Source organism: Pipistrellus hanaki (genome assembly GCF_964339955.1).
Source record: "Pipistrellus hanaki genome assembly, chromosome: 18".
NCBI lineage: Eukaryota > Metazoa > Chordata > Mammalia > Chiroptera > Vespertilionidae > Pipistrellus > Pipistrellus hanaki.
The window spans coordinates 4,280,548-4,308,061 of record NC_140520.1 but is presented as its reverse complement, the minus strand read 5'-3'; the positions used below and the strand labels follow the sequence as shown (position 1 = coordinate 4,308,061).

General features: G+C 44.8%; 3 protein-coding genes across 4 annotated transcripts in view; 1 reads left to right on the top strand and 2 right to left on the bottom strand.

The window, feature by feature from the left end:
- Positions 1-23,322, top strand: part of RBM15 (RNA binding motif protein 15) — a 43,125-nt gene extending 19,803 nt beyond the window's left edge. Inside the window, exon 4 of the mRNA XM_084866169.1 lies at positions 23,212-23,322. The gene's annotated coding sequence lies outside the window, so the exon portion shown is untranslated. The remainder of the gene's footprint in view (positions 1-23,211) is intronic.
- On the bottom strand, positions 142-22,965 carry SLC16A4 (solute carrier family 16 member 4). Its single transcript, XM_084866232.1, has 9 exons — positions 21,112-22,965; positions 19,481-19,575; positions 13,858-13,990; positions 13,033-13,176; positions 12,713-12,874; positions 11,050-11,571; positions 9,253-9,464; positions 8,129-8,222; positions 142-2,950 (listed from the first exon to the last, which is right to left on the bottom strand). The coding sequence occupies exons 2-9, from the start codon at positions 19,562-19,564 to the stop codon at positions 2,790-2,792; spliced, it is 1,512 nt and encodes a 503-aa protein (XP_084722358.1). The 5' UTR covers positions 19,565-19,575; positions 21,112-22,965; the 3' UTR covers positions 142-2,789.
- LAMTOR5 (late endosomal/lysosomal adaptor, MAPK and MTOR activator 5) lies at positions 23,090-27,155 on the bottom strand. 2 transcript variants are annotated; one of them, XR_014793374.1, is made up of 5 exons: positions 26,981-27,135; positions 26,127-26,188; positions 24,137-24,254; positions 23,421-23,576; positions 23,090-23,229 (listed from the first exon to the last, which is right to left on the bottom strand). XR_014793374.1 is itself a non-coding variant. In XM_084866308.1 (4 exons), the coding sequence occupies exons 1-4, from the start codon at positions 27,013-27,015 to the stop codon at positions 23,516-23,518; spliced, it is 276 nt and encodes a 91-aa protein (XP_084722434.1). In that variant the 5' UTR covers positions 27,016-27,155; the 3' UTR covers positions 23,090-23,515. The 2 variants fall into 2 exon arrangements, 1 of the variants encoding a protein (XP_084722434.1); XM_084866308.1 differs by having other exon boundaries at positions 23,090-23,576; positions 26,981-27,155.
- Between the last annotated feature and the right edge of the window lie 359 nt (positions 27,156-27,514).

Genomic DNA, 27,514 nt, shown 5'->3' with positions numbered 1-27,514 from the left:
GACACATCCCCGGTAGGAGGTGTGCAGGAGGCGGCTGATCGATGACTCTCTCTCATCGATGTTTCTAACTCTCTATCTCTCTCCCTTCCTCTCTGTACAAAATCAATAAAATATATATTTAAAAAAAAAACAAAAAAAAACAAACGGTAAAATGGTTACAGATTCCAGGCAATGCCGGAGGTGGCAAGGGCATTGTTTCTCGGCAACAATTAACCTTCCCAAGAGGACAGGCAGTTCTTGGAGAAGGAGAAGGAGAATGGACCGAATTGAAAGGTTGACTCCCAGGGCCCAGCCAGATTAGAATGTGCTTTCTTTAATCAGAACAGAACGATCGCAATTAAGGGAGTGTGATTAATATTTCTTATAATAACTATAGCTAGTCCCCACTGTTCTATTCCTGCCCCTAACAAAAGCATAGGGCTTTGGAAAGTGTGTTTGAATTGTGACTCCATCACTTACTGGGTGTTTACTTTCTTGATCCATTTATTCATTTGTAAATGGGTATTTTAGTGTCTGCTGAAGATTAAATAAGATAATTTATAAAATGTGCCTATCTCAGTGATTAGGATATATTAGATGTTGAAATAAAGTTATTCACCAGTCTACCACTCCAAACACACTGTTATAACCAACGTCTAATATTTGTTTTCCTCTTTGTCACCTAGGGATCTCTTGAGGGGCAAGGCTGGAAATCAGTTTATTATTTTGCTTTTCTTGAAATAGATCTGGGGTAGCGTTTCTAGATTGTGGATTAGAAGTGTGTCGACATCTTATAATGTCCAAGAAAAGTACTAGTAAATGAACAGGAACATGGTGAGTTAATTATAATGTCTGTATTAGGGATAGTCCTATTGTATATACATTATTCAGATTTTTCTTAGTCCACACCTCCCAGGTTTAGGGGGACTATTCCCATTGAGAAGGATGAAAAACAGCTCTGTTGCATAAGATTAATAAATCAGAATTCAACTAGGAGTTCTTTAGTTGGTCCTGCTTAAAATGTATAGTCTGCTGTCACAGGAGGAAAGCAGAGTTACCCTGGGTAGTTAGAGGGTCTTTTGAAAAACAGTTACTGTTCAAAAAGGAAGAGGCATGGAGGAAAATGGTTTTTAATAATTTATTGATTTATTTTATCTTCTCTTTTGATATATAAAACAAAGAGGAAATTAGAAGGTCCTGTATATGAGGGTTTTTCGGGTTTTTTTGTTTTGTTTGTTTTTGCTTGGTACAAGTATATTTTCCTTTAATCCACACAATATACTCGTGAGGTAGGTTGGTGACATCCTGATTTACAGAGGGGGAAATTGGGACATAGAGAGGTGGAGAAACATATCAGGTCACCTGGTAACAAGTGGCAGAGCTGGGATTTAATATTAACTATGTTTGCTGCTTGTGTGTGTGAGAGGAGTGGTGTTTCTGATGGGTTTTTAAGACTATATATCCAAATTGAAAGAAAAAAAAAGAAGTTAGATATTTACATTTAAAGGTAAACCCTATACATTTTAAATAGGGCCAATTACTATTTTTAAGATAACTGAGATTCGAACCCAGATTAATTTGGTCCAGAGTTTCTGCTGGGCTTTGGGGAATGCAAAGATGAATAAAACATTATCCACCTGGTTGACTGGTTGACATGCAGGCTCACGTGGCACTCTGTTAAAGTTTAGATGGGGTTCCAGGTGAGAGAATGCTTTCATGCCAAGAAAGTTTTTCAGAGGAAAATGCCTTTGAGTGAATCGGATTGGGAAGGACACCTGAGCCTGTAGGGTGGTAGCAAACCTTGCACAAAGGTGGCCACCGGGAGGAAGAGGAGCTAAAACCAGGCTTTCAGTTTAGGATTTTTCTCTGTAGGGGATCAATAGCTATTTTAAAGCAGAAAAGGACGGAAAGATGTAATAATAATAATAATGACAGCATTCTGAAGAGATGCTAACGAAGGTCGGTGTTAGGTGTTTTTTTCCTTCTTAAAATCGCCAAGTAATGAAGGGCTCTCTATTGACATGTAATTTCTTAGTCTAAGTGGCATTGTTAGTTAACATAATTTTTCCATATGTAAGAAGAATCTTTCCATTTAAGGGTATTTCCCATTAAAAGCCACCTATTCAACTTTCATGTAAAACTTGTGGGAATAAAGAAACATTTAGATAATTAGCTGGAATATTTCTACTAATTAGATGTAGGGAAAAAGTAATATTGTTTGGATGGGCAGGAATACTATTCAAATAATCTTGAAATAAAGGGGATTTTTTAAAAACATTTTTTTATTATATAGCAATACATGTTTATCAAAGAAAATTTAAGAAACAAAATAATGCAAAGAAAATAAAAATACCTCTAAACAATAAGCAAAGATAAACTTTTTTTGGGTATATAATATTACAGTCATTAAATACTCAGATTCCAGAGTTCTAGTCAACCAATGGATATATTTGATACCTTGAATTAAGGAAAAAGGTTTTCTGCCTTCACTTATTTTATTGACGGAATTACAATGCACAATTGAGAGTTTAGTTATTATTACATACATTCTGATTTTCATTTAATAACTAAGGTGGCTGCTTTAACTGATTAAAAGTACTAACAAATGGCATGCTTTCAGTGGCTACTACCCCTTTCTTGCCACCAATTCATTCTTAGGAATGGCAAAGGAAAGGGAACCTTAAAAACTATTTGGTTTGCCTTCTTCTTTTACAAATGAAAAAACTGTTCTTCTGAGTCTTTGTGGTGGTAACTTATTCCTGTAGGTTTTCTTTTGTTTCTAATGACTTACTAATTTAGCTTTTCTTTTGTTAAGCTTGTACTTGATTGCAGTCCTCTCTCCTTCCGGTCAGACTGCTTTTCCACCTTTCAGCCAGTGGTACAAGGAAAAGGGACACCGAGGAGAGGAGGTAGCACGTGCCAGAGAGGTAGAAGGAGCCTGCGTATGTCTGGGTGTAATCGTATAACCAGCCTGGAAGGAAGAATGGTTTCTGTTAGCCAAGCAGACCCTCCCATAGTCCTCAGCCGTGAACTTAACCGGTCTGGATTGTGACCTCTTAGGAAGTCAGTCCAGCTCCTTCCCTGTCTTATTCCTAGTGAGGGAGTTACTTACATCAGTTCCACTTGACTTAGGGACTCAACCCATGGAGACGGTCATTGTGGACCCAGCACTCATCTCCAATCTTAGAATATAACGTATTTTCTATAAGTGCCATGATGGGAAAATACATAGAGATTTCCAATAATCTTGGGAAGTGCGGTTTAGCACATTTCAACCTCAGTGTCTTTTAAGACCAGAATTCTCCAAACACCTTATGATAGAAACTTGCAGTAAGATTTATTGGGTGAGCTTTGGGCATTGGCTCTGTGCTGTGGGTTTTACTAACATGTCTGTGGTCTATGTTAGGATTTTGAAGCTTGAATCCATGGCCTTGCAAAGGAATATATTTGCAAGGGAAGGACTAACCGTCCTCCTCTTTTTAAACCACACTAAAGAGCTAATTGAGATTTTTTAAAAAAATGTTTTTGTAGGGAGTCATTCATCCTGGAAATACTGAATCAAAATAAAATTTCCATGGAAATCACTGGATAAAGAGATGATTTACATGGTTTTCCTTTGCCTCTTCAGGTTATAATATATCCCTCAGGATTTCAGGACAGAGAACCTTGCTCTGCTTTCTCACTGTCCCCCACTTACTCCAACCTACAGGGATGTATAGCAGACCGAAAGGTTGAGTTGTTTTGTTTGTTTTTCAAATTCAGTTTCAGACCATAGAGAAATTCCTAACTGATAGGCCAAGATGACTGATAATGTGGAGCGGATGCTTGATAACAGGTGGAGTGAAGACTGGGCGTAATATTTGCTTAATATTGTATCTGAAGTGAGGAAAGGAAGAGACATAGGAAATGACTTACTATTTCATGAGGAGGGGAACTTATCTGTGTTAGTGGGGCAGAGGCAAACTTGGATGAATTTTCATCTAGCCATTGTCTTTTCTTATAAAACACAGATGAAGAGTTAGTGCAGAATTACCAGTTTCACTCCATGGTGTTTTTGATAATAGTATGAGAGAGATGTACTTCTCTTTTAGGAACTAGTTAATTTGAACTTGTGCTGGCGTACAATCAACTTATAATTATTTGGTCTTAGAAATAATTTCTCGAGTTTGTTGAAAAGAACACAACAAACACTTTTGTGAAGTACCCGCTGGATTGAGTAACGGCCATTCTTTCTATACCACAGCTCAGGAAGTCTTCATTTAAAGGTAGCAAAATGGAGACATGGCTTAACCTAAGTTATGTTAATGAAATGGAAGAAGAATGCACATTCTATTAAATTCTCAGTGTTAGAGGTTCCAGATTGCTGGTTTTATTTTTATTTTAAAAAAAATTTAAAATATATTTTTATTGATTGCAGAGAGGAAGGAAGAGAGAGAGAGAGAGAAAGAGAGAGAGAGATAGAAACATCAATGATGAGAGAGAATCACCAATCAGCTGCCTCCTGCATGTCCCCTACTGGGGATCGAGCCCACAACTTGGGCATGAGCCCACAACCCGGGCATGTTCCCCGACCGGAATGGAACCCGGGACCCTTCAGTACCCAGGCCGATGCTCTATCCACTGAGCCAAATGAGCCAGGGCAGAATTGCTGGTTATAGCATTGGGTCCTGTCCGTGTATGTGCCATTACTCAGTGAACAATGGAGGAGCATTAAGAGAAGATTATCTTCTCTGTATCCCACGGGACAACTAGCAGAGAGCTGTGCTAATAAAGGGCTTGGTAATTATTGGATGAATACTGAGCTATCAAATAATTGTTTCTGGTATTTTAAGGGAGTTTTCAGAAGATAATTGGGATTTATGTAAATATATATTATATTCATCAGTTGGGAATGGGGGGTATATGGAAGAGAGGGAAACTATATTCAGTTCTGTTTTATAGGCAGCCAATATGGGCCTTTGCTTTTATTTTTACATGAAACTGAGCCTTTAACATTTTGAGCTCACACATCAAATGCCTTTGGATAGATTAGGAATTTCACATAAGCAGCTTACATTTGACTGGTATATTGGAGAATATGACTATATACTTGATTTTTTTTTTGCCCAAGACACTATTTTTGTTTTTATATTGCTGTCTAAAGGCCTACTTTTGTTAACAGGGTATACTAGAAATAAAATAATGCTTTAAAATAGCAATGCTTTTTGTTTTCTCACAACTTTTCAAGACTTCCATCTTGGTGCCAGCATTTAGATCTGGAGGCTGCTTCCAGCAGTTGGGTTTGGATAAGTCAGGACATTGGCCTATACGTAGGTCTGCTGATCATCCTAGGTCAGAACACCCCCTAAAGCTGGCCTAGTCTGAAGCAGGCCACATAATTAGCTATGAATTTGTCACTAAGTATTGGAAAGGAACAGGAGGGGCAGGTTGGGGGGTGCAGTGGGCAGGGGCGTGGCTTGTGGAGGAGGTGAGTTATGGAGTAATTTTAAACTTCTTTCTTTTCGGTCCCTATTGATAGAAGAATCTTGTTGCTACTATACTATCATAATCATGGTTTTAAAGGTGTATAAATAATCTTTTTGCCAAATGCTCTATTTACATTTTTAAAAGAAAAAAGTGTGTTTTTAAGAAACTCAGCTATGATTCTTAAGGGTTTTCTTTCTGTGTTTTATTAAACTATGCCGTATATGACTAACTTGCTTTTCTTTTTCATTTCCACACAGGAAAGAGAAAATATTGTTCAGATAACCGATGTAACCATTATTAACTAGTGTTTGAGGATTCTGTGGGAAGTTTTACTGTTTGCTAGAGTCCTGATTTAAAATGCCTGTAATTTTTTATAGGAATTTCAACTTTTGCGATTTGGTAATAACAGATCTAACAGGTAAGTAAAAAAAATGAGAATCTCGTACAATTTGAAGATCTAAGTTTGGTTGAGAATTTAATATTTTGTAACCAGAAAGCCTGTTGATTTATTTAAAGCTAAAGACAGTAATGGAACTGCCCAGTCCTGTTGAGAACGGAGTGAATCTTTAAGGCAGCATTTCTGATGTTTCTTTGGTAGTTGCTGTTGAAGTCAGAATCTAGGAACAAACCTAATGGCCTTTGTCAAGTCCTTTGTCACCTCCCAGAGGAAAGACTTGCTGAGGTTTCTCCCTCCCACGGTGCGCGCAGTACAGTGTCGCGGTCAGGGAGAGATGCTTTTATAGAGAGGGACATTTAACCATTTCTATATCAATTATCATCATCTTGTTATAAGGCACTGCGAGCCACTCTCAGACCAGAAAATCTATACATAAGCTTTCAGCAGCAGCCTCAGCACTTTGACTTTTTTTTTTTTTTTAAACTTATAAAATTTATAGTTGCCTAAATAACATGCTGAGAATTGGCAGATAAAAAAAAGCTTCCTTTCTCTTCATAGCTGGGGCATTGTGGACTTTGGGTAATATAAAAGGCTCAAAATTAATTAACTTATTTATTCACAGATAGCAAGAAATGTATTGATACTTTACATCACATATACGTACAACATATACGTAAAATAAAAGTTTCACAATAAAGAGGTGCACTGTTTTCTAATCTGCTCTGTTGTAGTCTGTCCTTTTTCATTCAAAGATAAATGAAAAGATCATGACCCAAGGCATTGATTTCAAGACCCACACACATCGGCAGCTTTTCCTTTCCAGGTAGTGGTCCTCACAAGACATACCTCGTCTTCTCATATACGGACCTCTTTGAATATTTTATTTTAAAATGTGTACAAAAACTGGAATGTAAAATCTCTAAACATGTTGTAGTTCAGCTACTTGCCTTTCCCAGTTGTGTGAGATGCTCTGTGCGCTGGAATTGGTTACCGCCCTGTGCTTTCGGCCTGCTGGGCTGAGAGTTCCAGGCCTCATTGGACCCAGTGAAGAGGGATCAGGATGGAAAGAAATGCATGAGCAAACTGTGCTTGGGCTGTTTTCTGTGCCTCACGGACTGGGCGCTGGCCATACAGTAGTTCTGCCAGGTGTCTCTGGTGTGTGGTTTTCTCTTGCTAGTCCCTAGAGAACAGTATCCTAGCCTACTCTCCAGGTATGAAGTATAGACTGAGCTGGACAACATGGGACGATGTGTGTTCATACGGGCAAATAAGGATTTGGTTGTATATTTGTACCGATTTGAAGAATGATAGTGGGCAAGATAGTTCCTTTTTCTGTCTCACTTCAGGACTAAAGGAGGCAAAAGTGAAGTTTTCAATTGAATTCCTTTTTGTGGGTGTTTGGGAATGCTGCAGCAATGTCCACATTCCAGTATAGTGAGAACTATAGTTTGGAAAATACTCTTGTCTGTTCCCTATAAGTAGTTAGTCTTGGATTAAATGTCCTGTTAGGTAGACAGTGAGTAAAAATAAACACACTTCAGTCTTAAAGCTATCTTACATGATCAGAACTCCCCCAGATTTTACTCTACTTGTGTTTAATGTTCACCAGTGGTCTCACAAAGCCCCTCCACAGAGACTGACCGTTAGCCTAGTATCCTCCCACCTTTGTTACAGATCCAAAGTGAAGGGCCTCCATCCCTCTTTGACCATCAGAGATGCTGAGCCCTAGCCAGTTTGGCTCAGTGGATAGAGCTCAGTGGAGTCTGAAGGGTCTGGGGTTCAATTCCAGTCAAGGGCACATGCCTGGGTTGTGGATTGTGAAGGAGGCAGCCAATCAATGATTCTCTCTCATTGATGTTTCTATCTCCTCCCTTCCTCTCTGAAATAAAATATATATATTTTTTAAAAAGATGTTGAGAAGACGCAAAAGGGTCAGGCTTGCAGTTTCAAGCTCTATAGAAGTGACTTCTGTTTAGGTAAAAGTGGTAGTGGTTCTTTTTCTTTTAAGCATCATAGGTCTTTGAAAATTCGATAAAACTGTATTGTCTTTCCAGATAACTAGACATGCCTACAGTCTCTGCTCTAAGACGCCCAAGAGGCTGTAAGGACCTGCTTAATGCACATCTGCTGGGTTAACCCTCACATTCTGACTGGCGGTGGGGTGTGAGGGTTGGTACGGGAACAGCACAGATACCAGTTTCCTTTAGCCTGATGTCGTCATTACATGTTTCTGTTAATCACGGGTCGGCATTTTCTTCCATTTGCTCAGAATATGGCTAAACTTACCCGCTATTGGTGGTCCAGAAAGGACAGCTATCCCGACGAAGAAATTGGCAAGTCCCATGAACCTGTGCACTGCAGAGCTCCCAGACAGGTCAACCTGTAGGGATTAGAATTATTTGTTCGCCAGATGGGAGCGTGAGATTTTGTGGAGACCCGCGCCTACCAGGGGACACACACTGTTGGTCATCTCAAACTGAACTGTTGGCTTTGGGGCGATGTGGGTGGCCTTGTGCTCTGAATTGTGCAAGAGCTGAGGCAAATAGGACCAGAAGTCTCGCTAGGCAGGTGGCGTTCCCTGTATGAGTAAGGAACATTGGTTTTTGTTTCTTAAGTCTTCCTGGTGGCTCAGGGGAACCTTTCCCCCTGAACCTCACGGCTCTTCTCTGTTAGGAAACGGTATTTACAATCTAGCTGACGTTGGGACTCTTGAATCCACCTGAGGCTGAGTACCAGCCATTGGTTTGTAAGCAATCAGATGTTATGAGGAGTTGATTCAATTTGAGAAAGTTTGGCTTTTGCCTAAGCCTCGTGTATGTCCTGCAGCACTGGAGCTAACACGGCCGTGGGGCCAGGACTCGCCCAGGGATTGTGTTCTGGCACCTCGGGGACTTGGCGCTAAGGAGAACCCTGAAGTTTGTATGTCATGTCCACTTGGGTCCAGGACTTGAAGTCGATTGGAGGTAAAAATGAAGAAGAGAGTTGTTTTTTAAATGCCCCTGTTGAAAGACAGAGCTGCTCTCAGCAAGAGAGAAGCCACACTGTCAGGAAAGCCCTTCTCTCTCAGGAACTCTTCAGGGTTGTATCTTAGGAGGGAGCCAAGGAAGTTTCCAGAGCTGAAGGAAAGAAGTAAACAGAAGCCTGACCTGGGAAACTGGTCAGCAAAATAGAATCCTGTTGGCCCCTTATTGATTTCCATTCCTCTTGTTCCCTGTGGACAGACAGTTCTCCCATCATTCCAGGTTAAGGTGAGTAACTGGATTAGGATATAGCTACAGGGTTTCTGAGGCCTTGGCTGTGTTTTATAATTATAAAATTAATACAAAACATGTATTCTCTTTGGGCAAGATGATTATTCATCCTTGCTTTTACTAAATGGTTTAACAATGTTAATGAGTGTGTCTACTCACCAGAACAGGAAGTATCAGTGCCAGGTAACCACCAGAGAAAACGGCAAACATGACGGTATAGGTCATCAGTAGTGGGAAGGTGGTGGCTAACGGAGCAAGCAGGTTAGTAACGCCGCAGAGTACGAGGTAAGACTTGTGGTAATGGTACTTGCTGGTCCAGTTTTGATCAGCAATCCATCCAGAGAGAATCTGACTGACTACCTCAGTGATACCTAGAAGAAATTGGAAAGGTCTTATGAAATCCTAATTCCATTTTCCCCAGCCCCTTTGAAGAATGTAAATGCCTTAGGCATCTTTTCCTAACTAATATGACTTCATCCTTAGGCTAGGACACATTTGCCTACCAGTAGATTATATTATTTACTGAGGTACTCCAGACACAGCTGATAAATTATCAGAAAGTTCATACCACTGAGCTGGGAGGCCCTGGTTACTGAGGCCCCGGGCTCAGGGACCCTCAGAAAGGAAGTGTGGGCTTGTAAAGACTAGTGGGCCTTCTGGTTTGTGTCCTGGGGAAGTCAGAGGGGGGATGATGAGTGTAAATAATAAAGCCTTGTGTTTATTATAAAAAGAAAAAGGAGGTATTGGGAGTCTTACAAGTATATGAGGATTTGAAAATGAAGTCCTTCTCCAAAAGTTGTTATGCTTAACTTGAAAACAGGTAGGAAGTCTGGAAATGGGAGGTCAGATTTTGAACACTGGAGCTAAGATGTAACTTGAACAAAATGTAAGAACCGCAATTTTGCTCAATTTCATAACAAAAATTCTTAACCTTTATCCTATTAGAAGCTAATGTAGCGGTTAAATACCAAGAGATTTTCCCCAAGAGTAGCATGAGCTATGGTGGTTTTATGCTTCAAATCCTTCCTACAGTTCAAACAGAAATTGCTACACACACACACACACACACACACACACACACACACTAAAAGGAAGTAAAAATACAGAATACTACCATTTCTGTATTTATAGTTATTTCCTAGGATACATACTGAGTTTATGTTACGTTCTTTTGTTCCTTTATATAGCCCTAATCTGATCTAAATTAATACTACTAGACATTTTAGTGAGAACATCTGTTGAGCTAGTATCGTGTGTGTGTGTGTATATACCTTTTATTTGACTGAGAGTACCTTTGCAGTTGGAGGCGGAGTGCAGTCAGTTTTGTAAGGCTTGGTAAATAGTCTTGCAAGAGGAAAGTCACTTGGAGCTACTGAGACTTTCCATATAACTAGAGCTAACCAGTTCCATTTCATCCCTTCTCACTTAAAAAAAAAAAAGAAAAAGATCAGTCAATCCATTAGTGACTAGCCTCAATAGGCATATATATGTCTTAACTATGAGTTCAAGTGGAAAACGCTTAGCTACAAATATTATTAATAGTAAAACATAATTGGATGTTTACAATGGGCTAAGCATAATCCTAAACCTCTCATACATTACATTTCTAATCATAACCTTATCAGGGTAGGTAGGTACTATTATCCCTATATTACAGATGAGGACATTGAGGCACAGAGAAAGCACGTACCTTGCCCAAAGTCATACAGCTTGGAAATAGAGAGCAAAAACTTGAACCTGGGAAGTCTAGCTCCAGAATCAAACCTTTCAGTCAGTGCACTATGCTAACTACCTGGGATTTGTTTTGCTCCTCCGCTGGTGGTTGCCACTAAGCACCAGCTTTTAAAAATCCTGTCTTTTCCAACAAATGCCCAATGTCTCCTGTGTCGGACACTATGAAAAACTAACAAGATCTTTCTGTTTGTCTGAGTGTGAGGTTGCAGTAGGCTTTCTTACCAGCTACAGAAACGAGGTAGGAGGCGTCCATCATATCGATCCCTAGTGTTTTGGCTCTGGCCACCAGGTGGAAGGCAGAGACCATATACGCCAGCTGACTGAAGAGAAGAGACCAGGTAAATATGCAGAAGAAAGGGTTCTTTAAGAGAGAAAGATCACAGAGGTTTTGTTTACAGCTCCACAAAGCAGCCTTCTGCTGGAAACGTCTGTTTTTAGGTGTTAGGGACAGTCTGTTCCCGCTCGGCCCGTTGTTGACCTCTTCCTTTTGGTGCTGCTGCGAGTCTATGAGACTTGCACCGGCTTGTCCAACCGTCTGCATGGTCCTGTCCCTGGTGGGGAACTCTGGTGTCTCGCTGCAGTGTGACGTGTCCATCTCGCGCCCTGCCTCCGGACCACTGGCAGACAGGCTGCTCCCTTCATCTTTCCTGTCGGAGTTGCTCCCGCTTGTGCTGTGGATGGCTCTCAAGAGCATACTCGAAGGCACCAAGTTCAGGATGATCGCTCCAAATAACATAAGGGCACCTACACAGAGAGAAATCGCCAAGTTGTTAAAAATCACCCCTCTCATTTCACAGTGCTCTGTTCTCAGGCTCAGAACATTCACAGTGTTGCTAAAAACTCATAGCGAGATAATTCCTTGAGATACTGCATTGTCTCCTGATTTTAACTGGAAGTATTAGAATCTGGTGACTTCACCGTGTGAGCCGTACACACGGCTGTATCTTGTGAAACGGTGGCTTTTTGCAGATCGGATGCCAGAAAGCCGGCACGGAAGGGGAATTATTTGTGCCAGAGGAAACGAGAACAGGGTTTCCTTGGAGTAGCCGGGGAGCTGTTTCACATGTTAGAACATCACATGGATTTTGAAGAGGGACATGAAATGTTCCGAGGTGGGTATACATTTTGAAAGAAGGCAGATGCCAGTTTCGCCTCTGAAGCTGAGTAGGTAGGTCTTACAATAGTTTTTGTGTGACCTGACTAAGCTGAGGGGTGTGTTGCTCTGAGAGACAGGGCTGGCCGCAGGTCCCGCCCTCCTGTCCTGGATTTGTCACCTGAGACCCCTGCACAACTGCTCTGTGAATTTGTGTCTTTCTGTAGAAGTAGACATATACATGCATATGTGTATATCATGTTTCCAGGAATGTAAGATGCTTTAATCCAGATATTTACTGTAAGGCACAAAGAAAATGGTAAAGTGAATGATTTTCATTCATTTGTGTAAAAGATTAAGTATTAAGGAACATAATCTTTTTACCTGTCTTTTTCTTTTGGTTCTGGGTTAGTGAGTCTAATGGAGGAGGCATGTTTTAATGAAGATTTCTTCTTAAAGGGAGAATTTGGAAAGAGTGCTTTGGTGGTGGAAGGAAGGGGTGCCCTTGTCTCCTGAGCGGTATTGCCTTCCCTGCGGGGTGTCTCACAGCCCACAGAGGCGCTCTGTGCCCCAGACAGGACCCTGGGCTGGACTCGGAGCTGCTGGTGTGGCTGGCAGAGCCTGCAAGTAGTTCAGAACCTCGCTGCTGTGTATTCCCCAAGGAGGAGCGTGATTGTCTAGAAATCATTTCTGCTCTGGCTCCATACACCTTCCCCTCCCGTCCTCCAGGGGAAAAGCTGAACTTGAAGTCTTGCGGAGTTGATAGGTGTGTCTGCACTTAGCATGACTCACCTGACCAGTCATAGAGATCTATCAGGACTTTTGCAAAAGGTGCCAGGAGAAATGTCAGTCCCATCCCTGAACGGGCAATAGCTGTAGAAAGCGCCAGTCGTTTTTTGAAGTATTTGCTCATTACCACCATCGCTCCTTGGTACAAGAAGGCGGAACCCAAACCTAAAAAGAAAACCATAGGAGGTTGGAATCGCTTACATGAGGTGCCTTGTACCAGACCAGATACTCTCCTGGACCGAGATAATGAAACCGGGCCTTTGGACATGTGGTCCGTAAGAGGGACGGCTCCCATTTTTCTAGCCTTTTTACGGCGGACTCACCAGGTAGAACTCCCATGGTCACACACAGAAAGGGGATGCTCGTGGCCCAGCTGCTGATCACATATCCTCCAGACACGAGGAAGGCCCCAAGCAGGGAGGCAGTCTTCTCTCCGCACATGTCACAGGCGATGGCAACCAGGGGGCCTTGGGGAGAGAGAAGCTGGTTCCAGGTGAGTGCTCAGCGTCCCTGATCGAGGCGCCAGCTAAAATGAGCGGCTTTAGGAAAACACTTGGGAGTGAGGTGTGTCCTTCACAAGGTGCCTGTGCTGGGTTTTATAGTCTCAGTCCACTTTATTTGCTTTGTTTTTTAAGGAAAAAATTCTAAATGAGCAGGCTTGGAGGTGAAGCTTACTGAAAAAGCGTTGCAAAACCTCCACACAGTCAGAGTGCTGCTGGTGGCCTATGACTAGAGCAAATTTGCTCCTTAACCTCTGCACCACGCTAGGCTCCAAACAGATCTGCAGGAAGAGGAATTGGTTCCCAGCGTGTTCTGTGAATGCTTAGGTGATCAGGTCAGAATGCCGAGGTCTGACTTCCCAGCTGACGGGGGCTCACTGAACCTAGGGAAGGGCACTTAAAAAGAAACACGCATGAGGAACCGTGCAGTTCAGTAGTTGGACTCCCACTTTCTTTGAACTGGATGATTTTTCCAGTTTTACCGACTCAGGTGGAGGCTGCACACCGCAGGTTTTTCCTTTTCTCGGCTGCCCATATTAGTAAGCGATGTGAGGGTAGCAGACCTGAGGGTAGCAGCTTCGTGCTGTCCTAGAACTGCCCTCTGGCCTTTTCCTTGGACAGCAGCGAGCTCATCCCTGGGCTTCCTACCTGCGGAATAGCTGAGTGATGACATGATGGAGCCAATCCAGCCAGTTTGCTCTGAGGTGCCATCAAATTCTTCTTGAAAAACCACAAAGAAAATTGCAAAAGTCTTGGTCATTCCTATCACAAACATGTTGACCTAAATGAAAGCAGACAGAGTCCAAGTCAGGGTGCAACAGAGGGGTTACAGCTGCTTGGGGTCCCGGTTCCGCAGCTCGCCAGCACTTACCGTTAATATGTTTTGTGTTTTATGCGTGGCCATCCCCAAATTGCTGCTCTAAGCACTTGACATGAGTGTCCCTTGAATCATCAGGGCTGGGGAGTAGGTGTCACGATTGTACTAGTGATCAGGAGATGGAGGCTTAAAGAAGTTGCTGAAGGTGGGGATGCTGGGGCTGAGATTTGAACCCAGATCAATCCCTACTCGACTGTTCTACGACATTAACCTCTGTTAAGCACAGCTGAATTGATACCTTTGTGAGAGAACGTTGTTGCTCCAAAAGATGAATCGTTCCTATCAGTTCCTGGGTTAGCTTTGCTTTAACTCTGCTCTTGAGCTGAGCACTATTCACCACCTGATACATAAGTAGGGTGGCCATATAGTAATTTGTCCAAATCGAAACACTTTTTAGGGCAAAAGGGAGCACTGTTAATTGTGCCAGGACATGGTTGGGTCACATAGCCACTAGGAGGCACTCTCCTTTGAGGTCAGGTTTTTCTGTGGAGTGCTACCATGTTTCCCCGAAAATAAGACATCCTCCAAAAATAAGACCTACTTACAGGTTTCCTTCTGAGTGAAATATAAGGCATCCCCCCAAAGTAAGCTCCCCCCCCCCCCAGGCTAAACATAAGAGATTTGGTCTATTGATTCTGAAAGAAATGGAGTCACAAGAAATTCACCAGGAAATTCAGAAATTGGATTGTTATGATGATGTTCCAGAAGATGATGACATGATTGTCGTTGAATAAATGAGTAAATTCTTATTACTGTAGGATTCACAGTTTGTCTGGTTTGTGTTGGCAACTACCGTACTACCGTACCATATACAGGTAATAAATTTCCTTTATTTTCATTTAACAATACATGTGTACCGTATTCTTCATGGAAAAATAAGACATCCCCTGAAAATAAGACCTAGCGCATCTTTGGGAGCAAAAATTAACTTATTTTCGGGGAAACGGTAGTATATAATAGTATGCCCATAGACGGTCACTCTCCCAGTTTTAGTTGCCACCCACATACTCATGGTGCAGTAGTTAAGTACCTGTCTGCACAGCCTCCTTGGCCTGAGTCCTGGCTCAGCTTCCTACTAGGGCTGTGAGCTTGGGCAAACTTTCTGAAATAAGAATCCAGCGGGGGGTGGAGTTCAGCTTTGTATATTTTATATTTCACAGAAGTTAAGCTTCCTCTTTTTTAAAGTGGAGATGAAGTCAGTGTTAGCTAGCTCACAGCACAGTGAAGATTGAGAACGTTCTGGTAAAAAAAAAACTTAATACAGATGTTTCTCAACTTGTCCTGGGGTTACACCTCGATAAACCCATCATGAGTTGAAAATATTCTGAGTTGAAAATGCATTTAATACAACTACTGAACATTATCGTATAGCTTACCTCAAAGATGCTCAGAACACTTACAATAAATAGCCTACAGTTGGGCAGAATCATCCAACAGATGATTTTACAATAAAGCATTGAATATCATGTAATTTATCAATTTTGCACCATTGAAAAGTTGAACAATTGTTAAGTCAAACCATCAATTCAGGGACCATTAAGTAGCATTTAATACTCAAATTATTAACTATGATTTTATTATCTTTAACCGTTAATATTTTTCAAGAGTTTGGAACTCGTTTATATAACTGTCTACCATGTCTAACTCATGCCAACTCATCTAAAATGCAAGTCTTTCCCTTGTCCCATGCCCACTTTTCCTTCTCATTTCCCTTTTATTGCTACCATCTATCCACTCAGCCGAGTCTGAGCCTGCCTCCTTGTTCCCTTAACCCCCACTTGCTGGGGAATCAAGCTAGACTTGTATTTCAGAAATAGTGTTCTCTGCTGTTAGAGAAAGGGACTAAACCAGTGGTGGTGCTCAGAGGTTGCAAAAGTTGGGGGTGGTGAGGAGGTCCCTTAATAGGTTTTTCCCATTTTGACTTGATAGAAGCTACTGATTTTTCATCATTTACATCAGAGGTTCCCAAACTTGTTTGTGCCGTAGACCCCTTGCCATGTTTTTCAGTTTTGGGTAGACCCCCTACTTACCTGATATTGATTTTTTTGTAAATTTCTAACTGTAGTGAAGTTTAGTGTTAAAATTTAATAAAAAATAATGTACCTACTTTTCTCCGGCATTCTCAAACAAAATAACACTGATTCACTATAATTTGTATGATAAACTACCAGTTTATATTTTTTAAAATATTTTCTCAGCACTTTCCTCTTCAAGATTCAGGAAACGAATGAACGTATTTTTCTCACATTCATATTTATAGAGTGACGGATTGAACTCGGTGCAAGTTCGTGAAGCTTTGAGACAAAAATTGGCAAGAATGTTTACTGCACGTATGCTTGTAACAAGATGATACTGGTATATCATTATGTGCAGGTTTTTATCCTACAACTTACACAATTTTATAAACATATATAATAAATTTTTTACTTCATAGGTACTTTTATAAATAATTTATATGTTTTTATATTATAAGATAATATGATGTAAGTAAATAGATACTATCAGTGTATGTTGAGATCCACTATCGTGGACCCCCATTTTCATTTCATGGACCCCCAAATTTTTTTTCCGCTGACATAGACCCCTTGCAGGTTGTCATAGACCCCTGGGGGTCGATATAGACCACTTTGGGAATCACTGATTTACATGAACAATGCTGTGGACGCCAGGGCTCTATGTTTTACAGTGAAAACTATCTTATCAGGCCCTCATTGGGACACTGCCATCAGAATGTACCCAGAGGTGTTTCTATCAGGAAGTGGGGCTACAGAACATGCAAGAACCTCCAACGACCCAGACTTGTTTCTGTTGGTCCAACATACAGTGGTGCCTCACACAACGAACTTAATTCGTTCCAGGAGCAAGCTTGTTATGCAAAAAGTTCGTTATGTGAAAAGCGTTTTCCCATAACAATACATGTTAAAAAAAATAATTCGTTCTGTAGCATAAAATATGCTAAGATGACATAAAAAAAAAATATGCTAAGATGACATATTTTTATTTAGATACATCTAAAAACATAATTTTTTAAAAAAAAAACGCACATTTTTTAAATTTTAAGACAGACTAAGTAGAGTCTACCGAATCTTGCACATCTTCATCCATTTTCTGCTTTTTGGCCGATGGTTTCATGAAAAACCTGTCCAAAGTTCGCTGTGCGAGGCGTTCGTTATGCGAGGCACCACTGTATAGAGCGGTGACTGCGCCCTGTCTGAGCAGGGACACCGGGAGGCGTCGTTCTGGAAAACATCCTTCCTCCTAACCATGCTTTCTGTGCTGGCATCTAAGGGACGCTGGCCTCTGAATTGGGCTAGCTACTGGTCTCCCAGTTCGGAACCTGGCCTCTGGTCCGTCTTCGACGACTGGGAAAAGCAGCAGTGAGTAGCCATGCCTTGTATCTAATCACCGAGTCCGCGTCTTCCCCTGTGGATATCAACAAGGCCAAGGCCAGCCTTTGGTCTACCGTGCCTCCCTCCCTTATCTCGTAACCTTCCAACTTTGTCTCTGTTCTCCTGCCCCTCTCCTCTCCCAGAGAATGTTTGTTTAAGCTGGGAACAGTGAAACAAGGACAGATAGAGGATAGAAGAAGCAACAGAGGAGAGATTAGGTGGGGAAATGGGCCTAGCTGGGCTGCTTTGGCTCACTAAGGAGTCAGAGAAAGGGGGGCTTGTGGACAAGTTCAGAGGGTTTGCCCGGGACAAGCTACCGCTGCCCATTGCTTGCTGGGCGAGTCCCGTGGGGCCCTTTAGGGTTTAGGAGGTGCACGCCTGTGGGGGAAGACAGGAAGGGAATGGTGAGGATGTGCTCCCTGGAGGGAGAGCACGCCTGCTTTTCTTTGCCCAAGCCTGGGTTTCTGCTTCGTTGAGTGGACTAGACAAATCTGGATTCCACCCCATGCTTTGGACCAAGGTGGCTGGGTTTTAGTCCTGAGTCCACATGGAGAAGCTAAACAGCCGTTAAGTCAAACATTGTCAGTGGGCTCACCCCAAAACAAAAGCCTTTGAAATTTTCCCGAAGCTGACCCAGCACCGACATTTCCTTTTTATCTTTAAGGGCATGCCCCTACCCCATAAGAACTTCCTCATCTAGATCCTTTTAATTACAATATTGTCTTGGGGTTGGTTCAGCCACTGTGGCCCCTTTGAGTGAAGAGCATCCGGCTTTGTTAGAAATTACTGTTCAATAGCAAGTTCTCTCTCCCTTAGATACCCCTCTCGCACCCCCTTGCTCTTTCTGACCTTCACAGACCAAAGAAAGGAGAGTCTGTTGGGTTATCTGCACTTCCTGTCTCAGCACCCATCGTACAGGCTCTTATCGAGGTCATCACACACTTCCCTGTTACTGCCCCAGCAGCCTGTTGTCATTTCTGTGGCATCTGACTTCTCAGCAACTTCTGCTCCTCACTTGCTCCTGGATGTTTCTGCTTCACTTAGGGTCGCTGCCACAGGAAGGGCTCTCAGACCTCAGCGTGATTTCTAGTAACACAGAGCCCACGTTCTGTGGCAGCGAGGCCCATGTGTCACCAGTGGTTGTCTGTTGGGGAGTTTGTGTTACCCAAGTCCTAGCTGGGACCTCTGCTCCTACTTCCCCTTCTCTCCCACCGGGCCGGAGGCCTGAGCTGTCGGGCTGTGGGAGGAAGGAGGGGCTGGAGGGAAGGGGTGCCTGTGAGTAAACTGATCTGGGGACAGGAGCAGCTGTGGAGCTAGTGCCATCTGCAGGGTGTTTGGGGCTTAGCGGTGAGAGGATGCATGTATCCTAGAACGGCTGTGCTGGCGCTCAGATCGGTGAGGGAGAGAGAAGATCATTAAGAAACAAGTGTCCCAGACCAGCTGCTTATGGATGAAGGAGAAAAAACGGGCTCCAGGTTCAGAATCTGTGTCCTCCCCTCTCCAGACAGAAATACACACGGGCCTGATTCTAGCTCACGTGTGGGTGGTGGGAAGGGCTGGAAGTGGGCAGCAGGAGGGGAGGAAATGGCCCCGTCCCCTGTGAGTGATGGAGGTCGCTGCCAGCAGTTACGTCTACACTGGGCTGAGTGCGGATCCCGCCCAAAAACGCTTTGGCCCTTGCCAGTGCTACTTCCGGGGGGTTAATTGTGTGATTGTCCCCAAAACTAACTGTCATGCAGCCAGGGCAGGACTGTTGATGGTGACTGGAGCGTTCTGTGGTGCAGGGATGGGAGGGAGGAGGAGGAGAGGCCAGATAGAATGCTTTTGCTTTTGCTCAAGGTGGACGGTTTCAGCCTGGGCCCACTGTGGGCCTCTGACTTGAGCAACCACTGGCAGTTTCTAGCCCGGCTCTGTGCCCTTTCCATTCAGATGCCAAGGGTTTCATAAGGGACCTTGGGCCTCCAGAGGCAGCCCTTCAACGGGAGGAGGGAAAGGAAATCCTTACCAGGAAGAAGTGAAGCACAATCATCCATCCCCAGCCTCCATCCAGGGCCTGGGTGTACGGTGGGGCCTTCCCCGCCCTCCGCATGGCGCCGGTCCCTGGGACAAACCCAAGACATCGTTTATTCCACTGACAGGAAACATCTAAACTTTTAAACGTAACTTCTCTCTGCGGAGTAAACCACTTGTACATGTTTTCTAGCCCAACTCTTTAAACACGGGTGATTTCCTTTTGTTTCTAAAGCTGTTCATAGACCTGTTTTCACCTCCAAAATGCAAGCAGGACTTTGTACAATTTGGGACTGGCCTGCCGGCTGCTTCCTGACTGCTGCTGGCCGCTCACAGGGCTCGAGAGCCCCTGAAGCGTGTCCTAGGCACGTGTAAAGGCTGCCTGGCTTTAATGCCCCATCCCTGTTTTTCTATAGTCTTGATCCAGGCAGAATCATGGGAGAAGGAAGAAAGCTAGTGATAGATAGGCTGTGATTTGAGGGATTTTGAAGCGACTGCAGAGAGATGTCTTATCACCAGTCTGAATGGCACTGAGATGACCACTCGGCTTATTTCAGGAAGGAATTTCGAAGTTCACTGCAAAGCTCGACCTTACTGGTTGGGGTGGCGGCTCCTAGCACTGTCCTCGGTGTCTCCCCCCCAGTCTGCACCCCAGATCCTGGGGGAGCTGTGCGCCGCTTTCTGGTCCCCTGCGTGAGCTTTCGACTTGAGAGGAATTTTTAAAAAGGGCGGGTTGCTGTGGGCTAGGAATCCCGTTTACAAAGCCCTCGCTAAAATGAGACTATTCTAAGGGGGCTAATCAGGGTGGGGAACCTTTTTAAAACCGCTGTGGGCCATTGGGATATTTGTAACATCATTCGTAGGTCGTATAAAAATACCAGCTTAAAAATGAGCCTGCTGTATTTGGTAAAACCCAACCCTGATGCCCTGGCAGGACCTGGTGCCCCCCACCCCTGGCTAAGGAGACGTGACAACGAAATGCAGTGACTGTTCCTTGAGGGGACCTGGGCCAGGAACGGGGAAGAGCTGTGGAGCCAGCTGGAGGAGTGGGAATGTGGGCTGTGAGCACAGGCACGCCTGGTGGTGTGATGGTCTTGTGGTTCTGCAGGAGAGCGTGCTGCATGGCATTAGGGGTGAAGTGTCCTAACTGCTACCTCCTCCCAAATGGTAGAAGACAGCCGAAGCCGGTGTGGCTCAGCGGTAGAGCATCGGTCTGCGGACTGAAAGGTCCCAGGTTCGATCCCGGTCAAGGGCATGTACATTGGTTGCGGGCACATCCCCGGTAGGGGGTGTGCAAGAGGCAGCTGGCCGATGTTTCTCTCTCATCGACGTTTCTGGCTCTCTATCTCTCTCCCTTCCTCTCTGTTAAAAAAAAAAAAAATCAATAAAATATATTTTTTTTAAATGGTAGAAGACAAATAGCAAGGACAAGAATGGAGGTGTCCTGGAAGGGATCCGGCATGCTTCACTTCCCACTGTCCGGTCAGCAGGCAGACCGTTTCCTACTGTGTGGACGGGCATGCGCAATGGCCGTGTGGTGAGCAGCGGGGCTGGGAGAGAAGCCCGGGGGTCATTCAGAACATCATAGGAAACCACCCCCAATGCACAATCCTATTCTCGTCTTACCTTGGACGTGGCGTGCCGCAAAGGAATCCTCCACAGGTGACACTCCGGGAAGAGAAACAAACTCGTTTTCTGGAATGTTACTCCAAGGAGTTGGTCATGTTGTGCTGTGAGAACAAGTGAGCTGTGAGAGAGGACTGCAGGGCCGATGCGGGCCCCGGGCCAGTGGACTTCAACCTCCTGAGGAGCGGAGGCAGACTGGTTTGACACCTCCCCTCCTGGCTCTGAAGGTAGTTTCACCGTAGGCGCAGCAGCAAGCATCCGGGTGAACCAAGTAGAAAATCCTCTTGGTCACTGACACGGAGTTAGTTCAAACAAGGTCAGTGCGGAGGCTGCGTAAGCTAACCCCAGTCCAGGCCTGCAGACGCCTTGAGGTGAAGAGATGAAAACCCAAGGCCAACCACCACCCACAGCCCGTCAGGCCTTCCGTGATAGTCGTTCCCCTGCTTTGCTTTTGCCTTTTCTCTACTAGCCTCTCCCCCAGCTGCTGGTGGAGCACTCCTGCCTACTTCGGGTTTGGTGCTGCCTGATTCAAATGGATTTTTGCTCAAATTCGGTTTTAATATGCCTCAGCTTCCCGTTTAACGCCATGCTCAAGGCAGAGGAAGACCCCAGGGCTCGGAGAGCCATGCCCCTGCCATTCCTTCCGGGGTCCTTGGGAAGACACCCCCATCCCAGGGTTGGGAGGTCCATTTCCTGGGCTGCAGACAGCAATGCTCCGCAAGTGCAGCACATACATGTGACCTTACATGTACTGACTGAATCTGGGCAGTAACGTGGGGTTCCAGACGCCATTTTAATAGCTGTTTTTCATACTTGATTACCTTACCACCACCTTCCAGAGAAGGTGTATACTTGAATTTTAATGAAACGTTTTTCTTCTTGCATTTTGGAAATGGTTAAGGCTGAATCTCCTAGAAAATTACTGGGGTGATCCAGCTTTCTTATTCCATTTCCTTTCTGTGCTACCCTCCACCTCAAACAAAAACAAAAATAAAAAAAACAACACCCAGTCAACAGGAAATGGCCTTTCATCTCCCCAACATCCCAGGTTTCAAACCAGAATGTATGTTAGGCCAATGTGTGTTTTTCTTGTTTTAGCTGGAAAATCTGCACATTTTTATTCACATTCCTTTTTAAAAAGGAAGTGGCTTCTCAGGCTCTTAGAAACCAAACTAACACTTTGAGATGAACGTGTACAGGATCCCAGTGAAGTGGTTTGGGAAACGCCTTATGAGGAGCGATAGGATTAGTTACGTGTTGCTGGTGCTAGGGACCGAACAGACCTCCAGCAGAGGGCAACCCCTCAGAGAGAAGGTGAGTCCTATTCAGTGTTTGTCCTTATAAACACCCGGAAAGCATCGTCCAGTGAACATCTACAGGACTGGTTTTTGGTGGGAGCTGTCACTCTTAGCAGGGCGACCTGTGATTCTGATCGCAGGATGCGACGAGGCCAGGCTGATGGAGGCGAGGCGGGGCCCATCGCAGTGTGGCCGCAGCGGCAGGCTGGCCGGGCTGCAGAGGCCCAAGATGAACCCCTGGCACGGCTTTCAGAGGGAGCTGTGGGATCAGAGGGGAATGAATTGCAGTGTGGTATCTCCTAAGTCACTATTACCCTCACACCACTGAGTATGTGGTGAAGACTAGACACAATATCCCTACTTTCCAGTAAATGAGAATTAAATGAGTTCCTGGCATATAGTAATAGTAAGTGCTTAATGATACTAGCCATTGTATTTTTATTACAGGGTAGGAATATGCTTGATTTGTTTTAATACCCGTGGATACTTCTGTGGGGATATATGTATTTGAGGGAACTTCTGAAAGAGAAGAGAATAATTTGGAACAAAGACCTTGAAAACAATTTCCAGTTTGGTAATTGAAAAAATGAACATTTGGTAAGAGTTAGGACGGGTCGGGCGTGTCCAGCATGGTATGGCCATAGGCGGATGAGTTTAAAGAATCCAGACAAGATCCAAGCTTTCCTCCAACCGGATTTATTGAACACAACAATTCTATACACAGTCACCGAGACCTGCTGCTGCAAAGCAAGGTCCTTTCTGACTAATATTTTGGGAAGTCAGTCCACAGAGTGTCCAGAAGCAACTTAGCCTAAATTAACCCTTTGCACTCCGCTGTCCCCTCTCAGGGGACATCGGAATTCTAGCATATCACTCGGATGTCCCCTCTCAGGGGACATTGCAGTTTATTAGTGATTACGGGGAATTGAGTTAATTCAACGCACGTTTCCGCCGTTAGCGTCGAGTAGCTGGTAGCCAATGTCCAGAATGGTTCGGAGTGCAAAGGGTTAATACAGAAGTGCCCACAGCACGCTGGATGACAGGCCTAACCACTGAACTAACAGTGTACGGCGAGGAGCAGACGCTGCCGGGGAGCCTGGGCACCGTCAGGAGGCCATCTTGTGCACAGCCACTGTGATGCCGTCGTGTTTCTGGATCATAATGTTCCTGGAAGGCAAAGCGGAAGACCTTCAGTAACACGTTCCATGAGGAGGCGGTGACGGTAATGGTTTAGGACACAATGAAAAATTTTATAAGCAATATATGAACACAACAGAACACTTGGGAAATACAGAAAAGTATTAACTATAAAAATGAAATGACTCCTATCCCCTGGCACTCGGACAAACAGTTACTATTTCCAGGTTTTATGTGCAGGTATCCTGTGACACACTCTTCTAACAAGCTGTGAAGATACTGTAGTAGTTTGTCCTCTGCTTGTGTCCGTTATTCTGAGGACACTCCTTGGAAGATCTTTAGTACTTCTGTTATTGCAGAAGCAGTTTCCGGTCTTTGATTGGCCTTCCCCTACTTTACTTTCTTTTTCCTGACAGACTGACAGTTCATGACAATGCTTCCTCTTCTTTTAAGTGCCACTGAGGTCAGAAAGCCCGTCAGCTTAAAGCCCTTTGAATGAAGAACCACCAAGAACACAGGGCAGGCCCCAGTCCCTCCCCTAAATCTTTCTAAATAAAAAGGAAAGGAAGGGACTGCTGTCTTCGACTCACCCATTGTCTGACTCCAGACACACCACAGGGGTATCGGTGGGGTCTGAGGTCAGCTTCGCCGCCTGCTGGGCTAGAACAGATATCACCCCCGCGTGCTCATCCGACAGGGTCCCACGGCCTGGAAGACATGATATTATGTAGCCCGACTGTCTTAGAAAGGAGCGGAGAGCTGTAGTGGTACCTCATGAATTATTCATGAGAGTTCAGTCCTGGTCTCTCAGGTTAGTTACTGACATGAAATGGTTTTGCTCTGCTGTACTCAGCTGGGTGCCTCCGTGAGAACGCCGCACACCAGCTCCTGAATCAATAAAGCCTAACAGACACCCAGTTTTCAAAGTCATTCCCATCACCATCTTTAAACACCATCCCAAGCATACAAGGAAGCTGTAATTTCAAGTCGCTCTGAAAGTCATAAATCCATTCCACAGGAACCTTGCTGAAAGCAACAAGGCACTCGGAGGTGAGATTGACACACGGCAGGAAGGACAAGAGACCTGTTGAAACGCATTCCTCGTAGGAAATCCAATTTCCTTCCCTGAGCTCCGCCTCAAAGGTTACGCACGTTTTTTCGGGAGCTCAGCTGTACGTCCACCTTGACAGCACATGTGGACATTTTGTGCGCAGTTCACCCCGTCAGAACAAGCTGGCTGTTTGCCAACACCAACAGAATAGGCTCTTGTTTTCGCCTGTAGATAATAACATCTTGGGTGGCAGGCAAAAAAGTGATTACTAAGTTTACAATATGTTTGTATGTGTAAGGGCAATCCAAGCCTATCTGCTAACTCAGGTACCAGACATGCTGCTGCCACAGAGCTGGTGGGTTGACTGTTATATAGAACATGAACTGCACCGAGAGTGCAGTCTTGAGGGCCTTGAAGAATTAGGAACTAATTTAGTTTTATATTTCCTTGAATTTTCATTAGTGAGTCTGGTAAATGTCCCCATCCTCTTGGTCTTTTTCCTTCCAATTCACAGTGTGTATAACTTCCCAGCAAAAGCTCAGAGCTTTAAAAAGCCCCACACTAAAGAGTCCCAGGCTTCTTGCTTCTGATGTTCATCAGCCAAATGTCTTAGTTACTTATTTCTTCATCTGTAATTGTTACCATTTATTGAGCATTATGTCTGGGTTATGTATTGTGTTTTACACATAGCATCTTATAATACTGTGATACTGAGACTTTGGAGCCAGACTCAAATCCCAGCTAGACCACTTAATTCTTTAATACTCACCCGAGGATATGTTTTTATTGATTCTGGAAGGAGAGGGAGGATGAGAAACGTCGATATGAGAAACTGATGGGTTGCCTCCCACAGCTCTCCAACTGGGGATCAAACCTCCAACCTTCAGTGCGCAGGACAACGCTCCCACCAACTGAGCCACACTGGCCAGGGCTACCACTTAATTTCTTTGTTTTGAGAACTAAATGACTTAGAACATGTAGAATTGTACATGTAGAACACTTAGAATGGTGCCTGGCACACAGAAAAACTCAAACGTAATTCAATAATAATAATTATTAAACAACCCAGTAAAGAAACAGGCTCAGAGAGGTTCTTTTTGGTCCCAGCAAACAGAAGAGCAGGCAGTAGAACCCAGGTGTGTCCGACTCTGAAGCCTCATTTTTACTGCCCCCTCACGGTTAAGTGTATACTGAAAAATAGCACCTTGCAGGAATAATGTGAAAATTAGATAATCCGTATATGAAGCCTAGCAGTCCAAGCAGTCGGCACACATTCAATGTTAACTGAAGGCTTTCTTCAATCCACTTTTTAAAATGGGGCAAATACCATTTCAGTAGAAATAACTGTAGTGCAAGGAACATTTCTACCTTCGTAAATACCAAATGAAAAAGCCAATCTTCTAATCTCCTTATTGGGAGATAATCTCTGCTTACAGAAGTAGCTAGAAAGTGGCAGGGTAACGGCACAATGACTCCCAGTCAACTTCAAATACTGTGCAACCCACCTCAGGATTGTGAGAGGTACTTACAGCCCAGGTTAAGTCCTTGTGAATCTGTGCACAGGACTCCGACAATGGATGGATTCTTCATTCTATTTCCAGGAGCAGATGAGGTGAGAAAAGGAACTTAACACATTACAACAACACACACAGGCATTACACGTACCAGGCAGGCATTGTTGCAAGTGCTTTAAATTAGTGTTTATCAACTTTCTTTTAATCACCCCCTCGTCCCGATAAAAAAAAAAAAATAGATGAGTTTCTCTGATGACAGAAAAGATTATGTCCAGGAGCTTAGGAAGGCCACAGACATTAAAGTAACTAGGATTCTGTGTCCCTCGTTAACGCGTGCTTTCGTGTTCTAACTTAAAACTACTGGCAAGTAACACGGGCGCCTCCTGGTGGTGGTGGTGGAGGGGGGGACCGCGGGGAACTGGGAAGCTGAGGGGCATTGGGGCGAAGGAGGTGCTTCTCCGTCCACTAAACTGAAGGGATGACTTTCCTTTTAATCACCAAGTAATAGGTTACCCACGAAGGAGGGGTGTGTGTGTGTGTGTTTACATTGCAGGACTGGTCCACAGGGTGGCACTTCCTTCCCCCAAATTAACGCAGTTCCTGAAACCCGAAAAGGCGGCCCCTGTCCAGAGACAATCTCGGCAGGACCGGGGGCGGTTCAGGGCTCGGGCCGCGGAGCAGCGTTGGGGAGTGTGCGGGGCCCCGCGGGCGGGAACTCTGATTCCGGGCCGCCGGCCGCCTGCGGGCCGGGGCCAGCTCCCCGCCGGACCCGCGCCCGGGGGTCGCGCGGCGTCCCCGAGCCACGCGGCCGGCCGGCCGGCCCTCGCGGCTCGCGCAGTCCGTCCCGATCAAGGGCCCGCGCCACTCACGTGTCCTCCAAGTGCTGCTCCAAAGTCGCCTCCATCCCGCCGGCCTGGCCGTCCACTCGGACCCGAGCCCCGCAGCGAGCCACTTCCGCCTCCACCAGGCTCCCGGGTCACGTGACGCGGGCGGCCTGGACGGCGTCTCCGAAGGGTCAAACTTCGCGGCGGCGCCTCCGCGTTGCGTCCCGGGAGCGTTCGCTCCGCCCAGCTGCAGACGCCCCAGCGGTGACAGGTGCTTCGGAAGCCAGAGAGAGGTCCTTAGCCTATCCTCAGGGCGTCGGTCACTTTGTGTCAGGGATGGAGCCATGGGAGTTTGGTTCGTTTGACCATAACGTGGTGGTCAGGTCCAGGCAGAGGGTCAGGACCCAGAGGAGACGCAGGACCCCGTGCAGAGCTCCCCTGGCCTGGAGGGGAGGCCACATGCACACGGGCTAGAGGAGGACGAGGTGTGACAAGGCGCAAACCCCAGCTGGGTGCTGGGACGTGCCAGGATTTTAACGAAGACACCGGTTCTTTCTTTAGCAAAGGCTCAGGACAGAT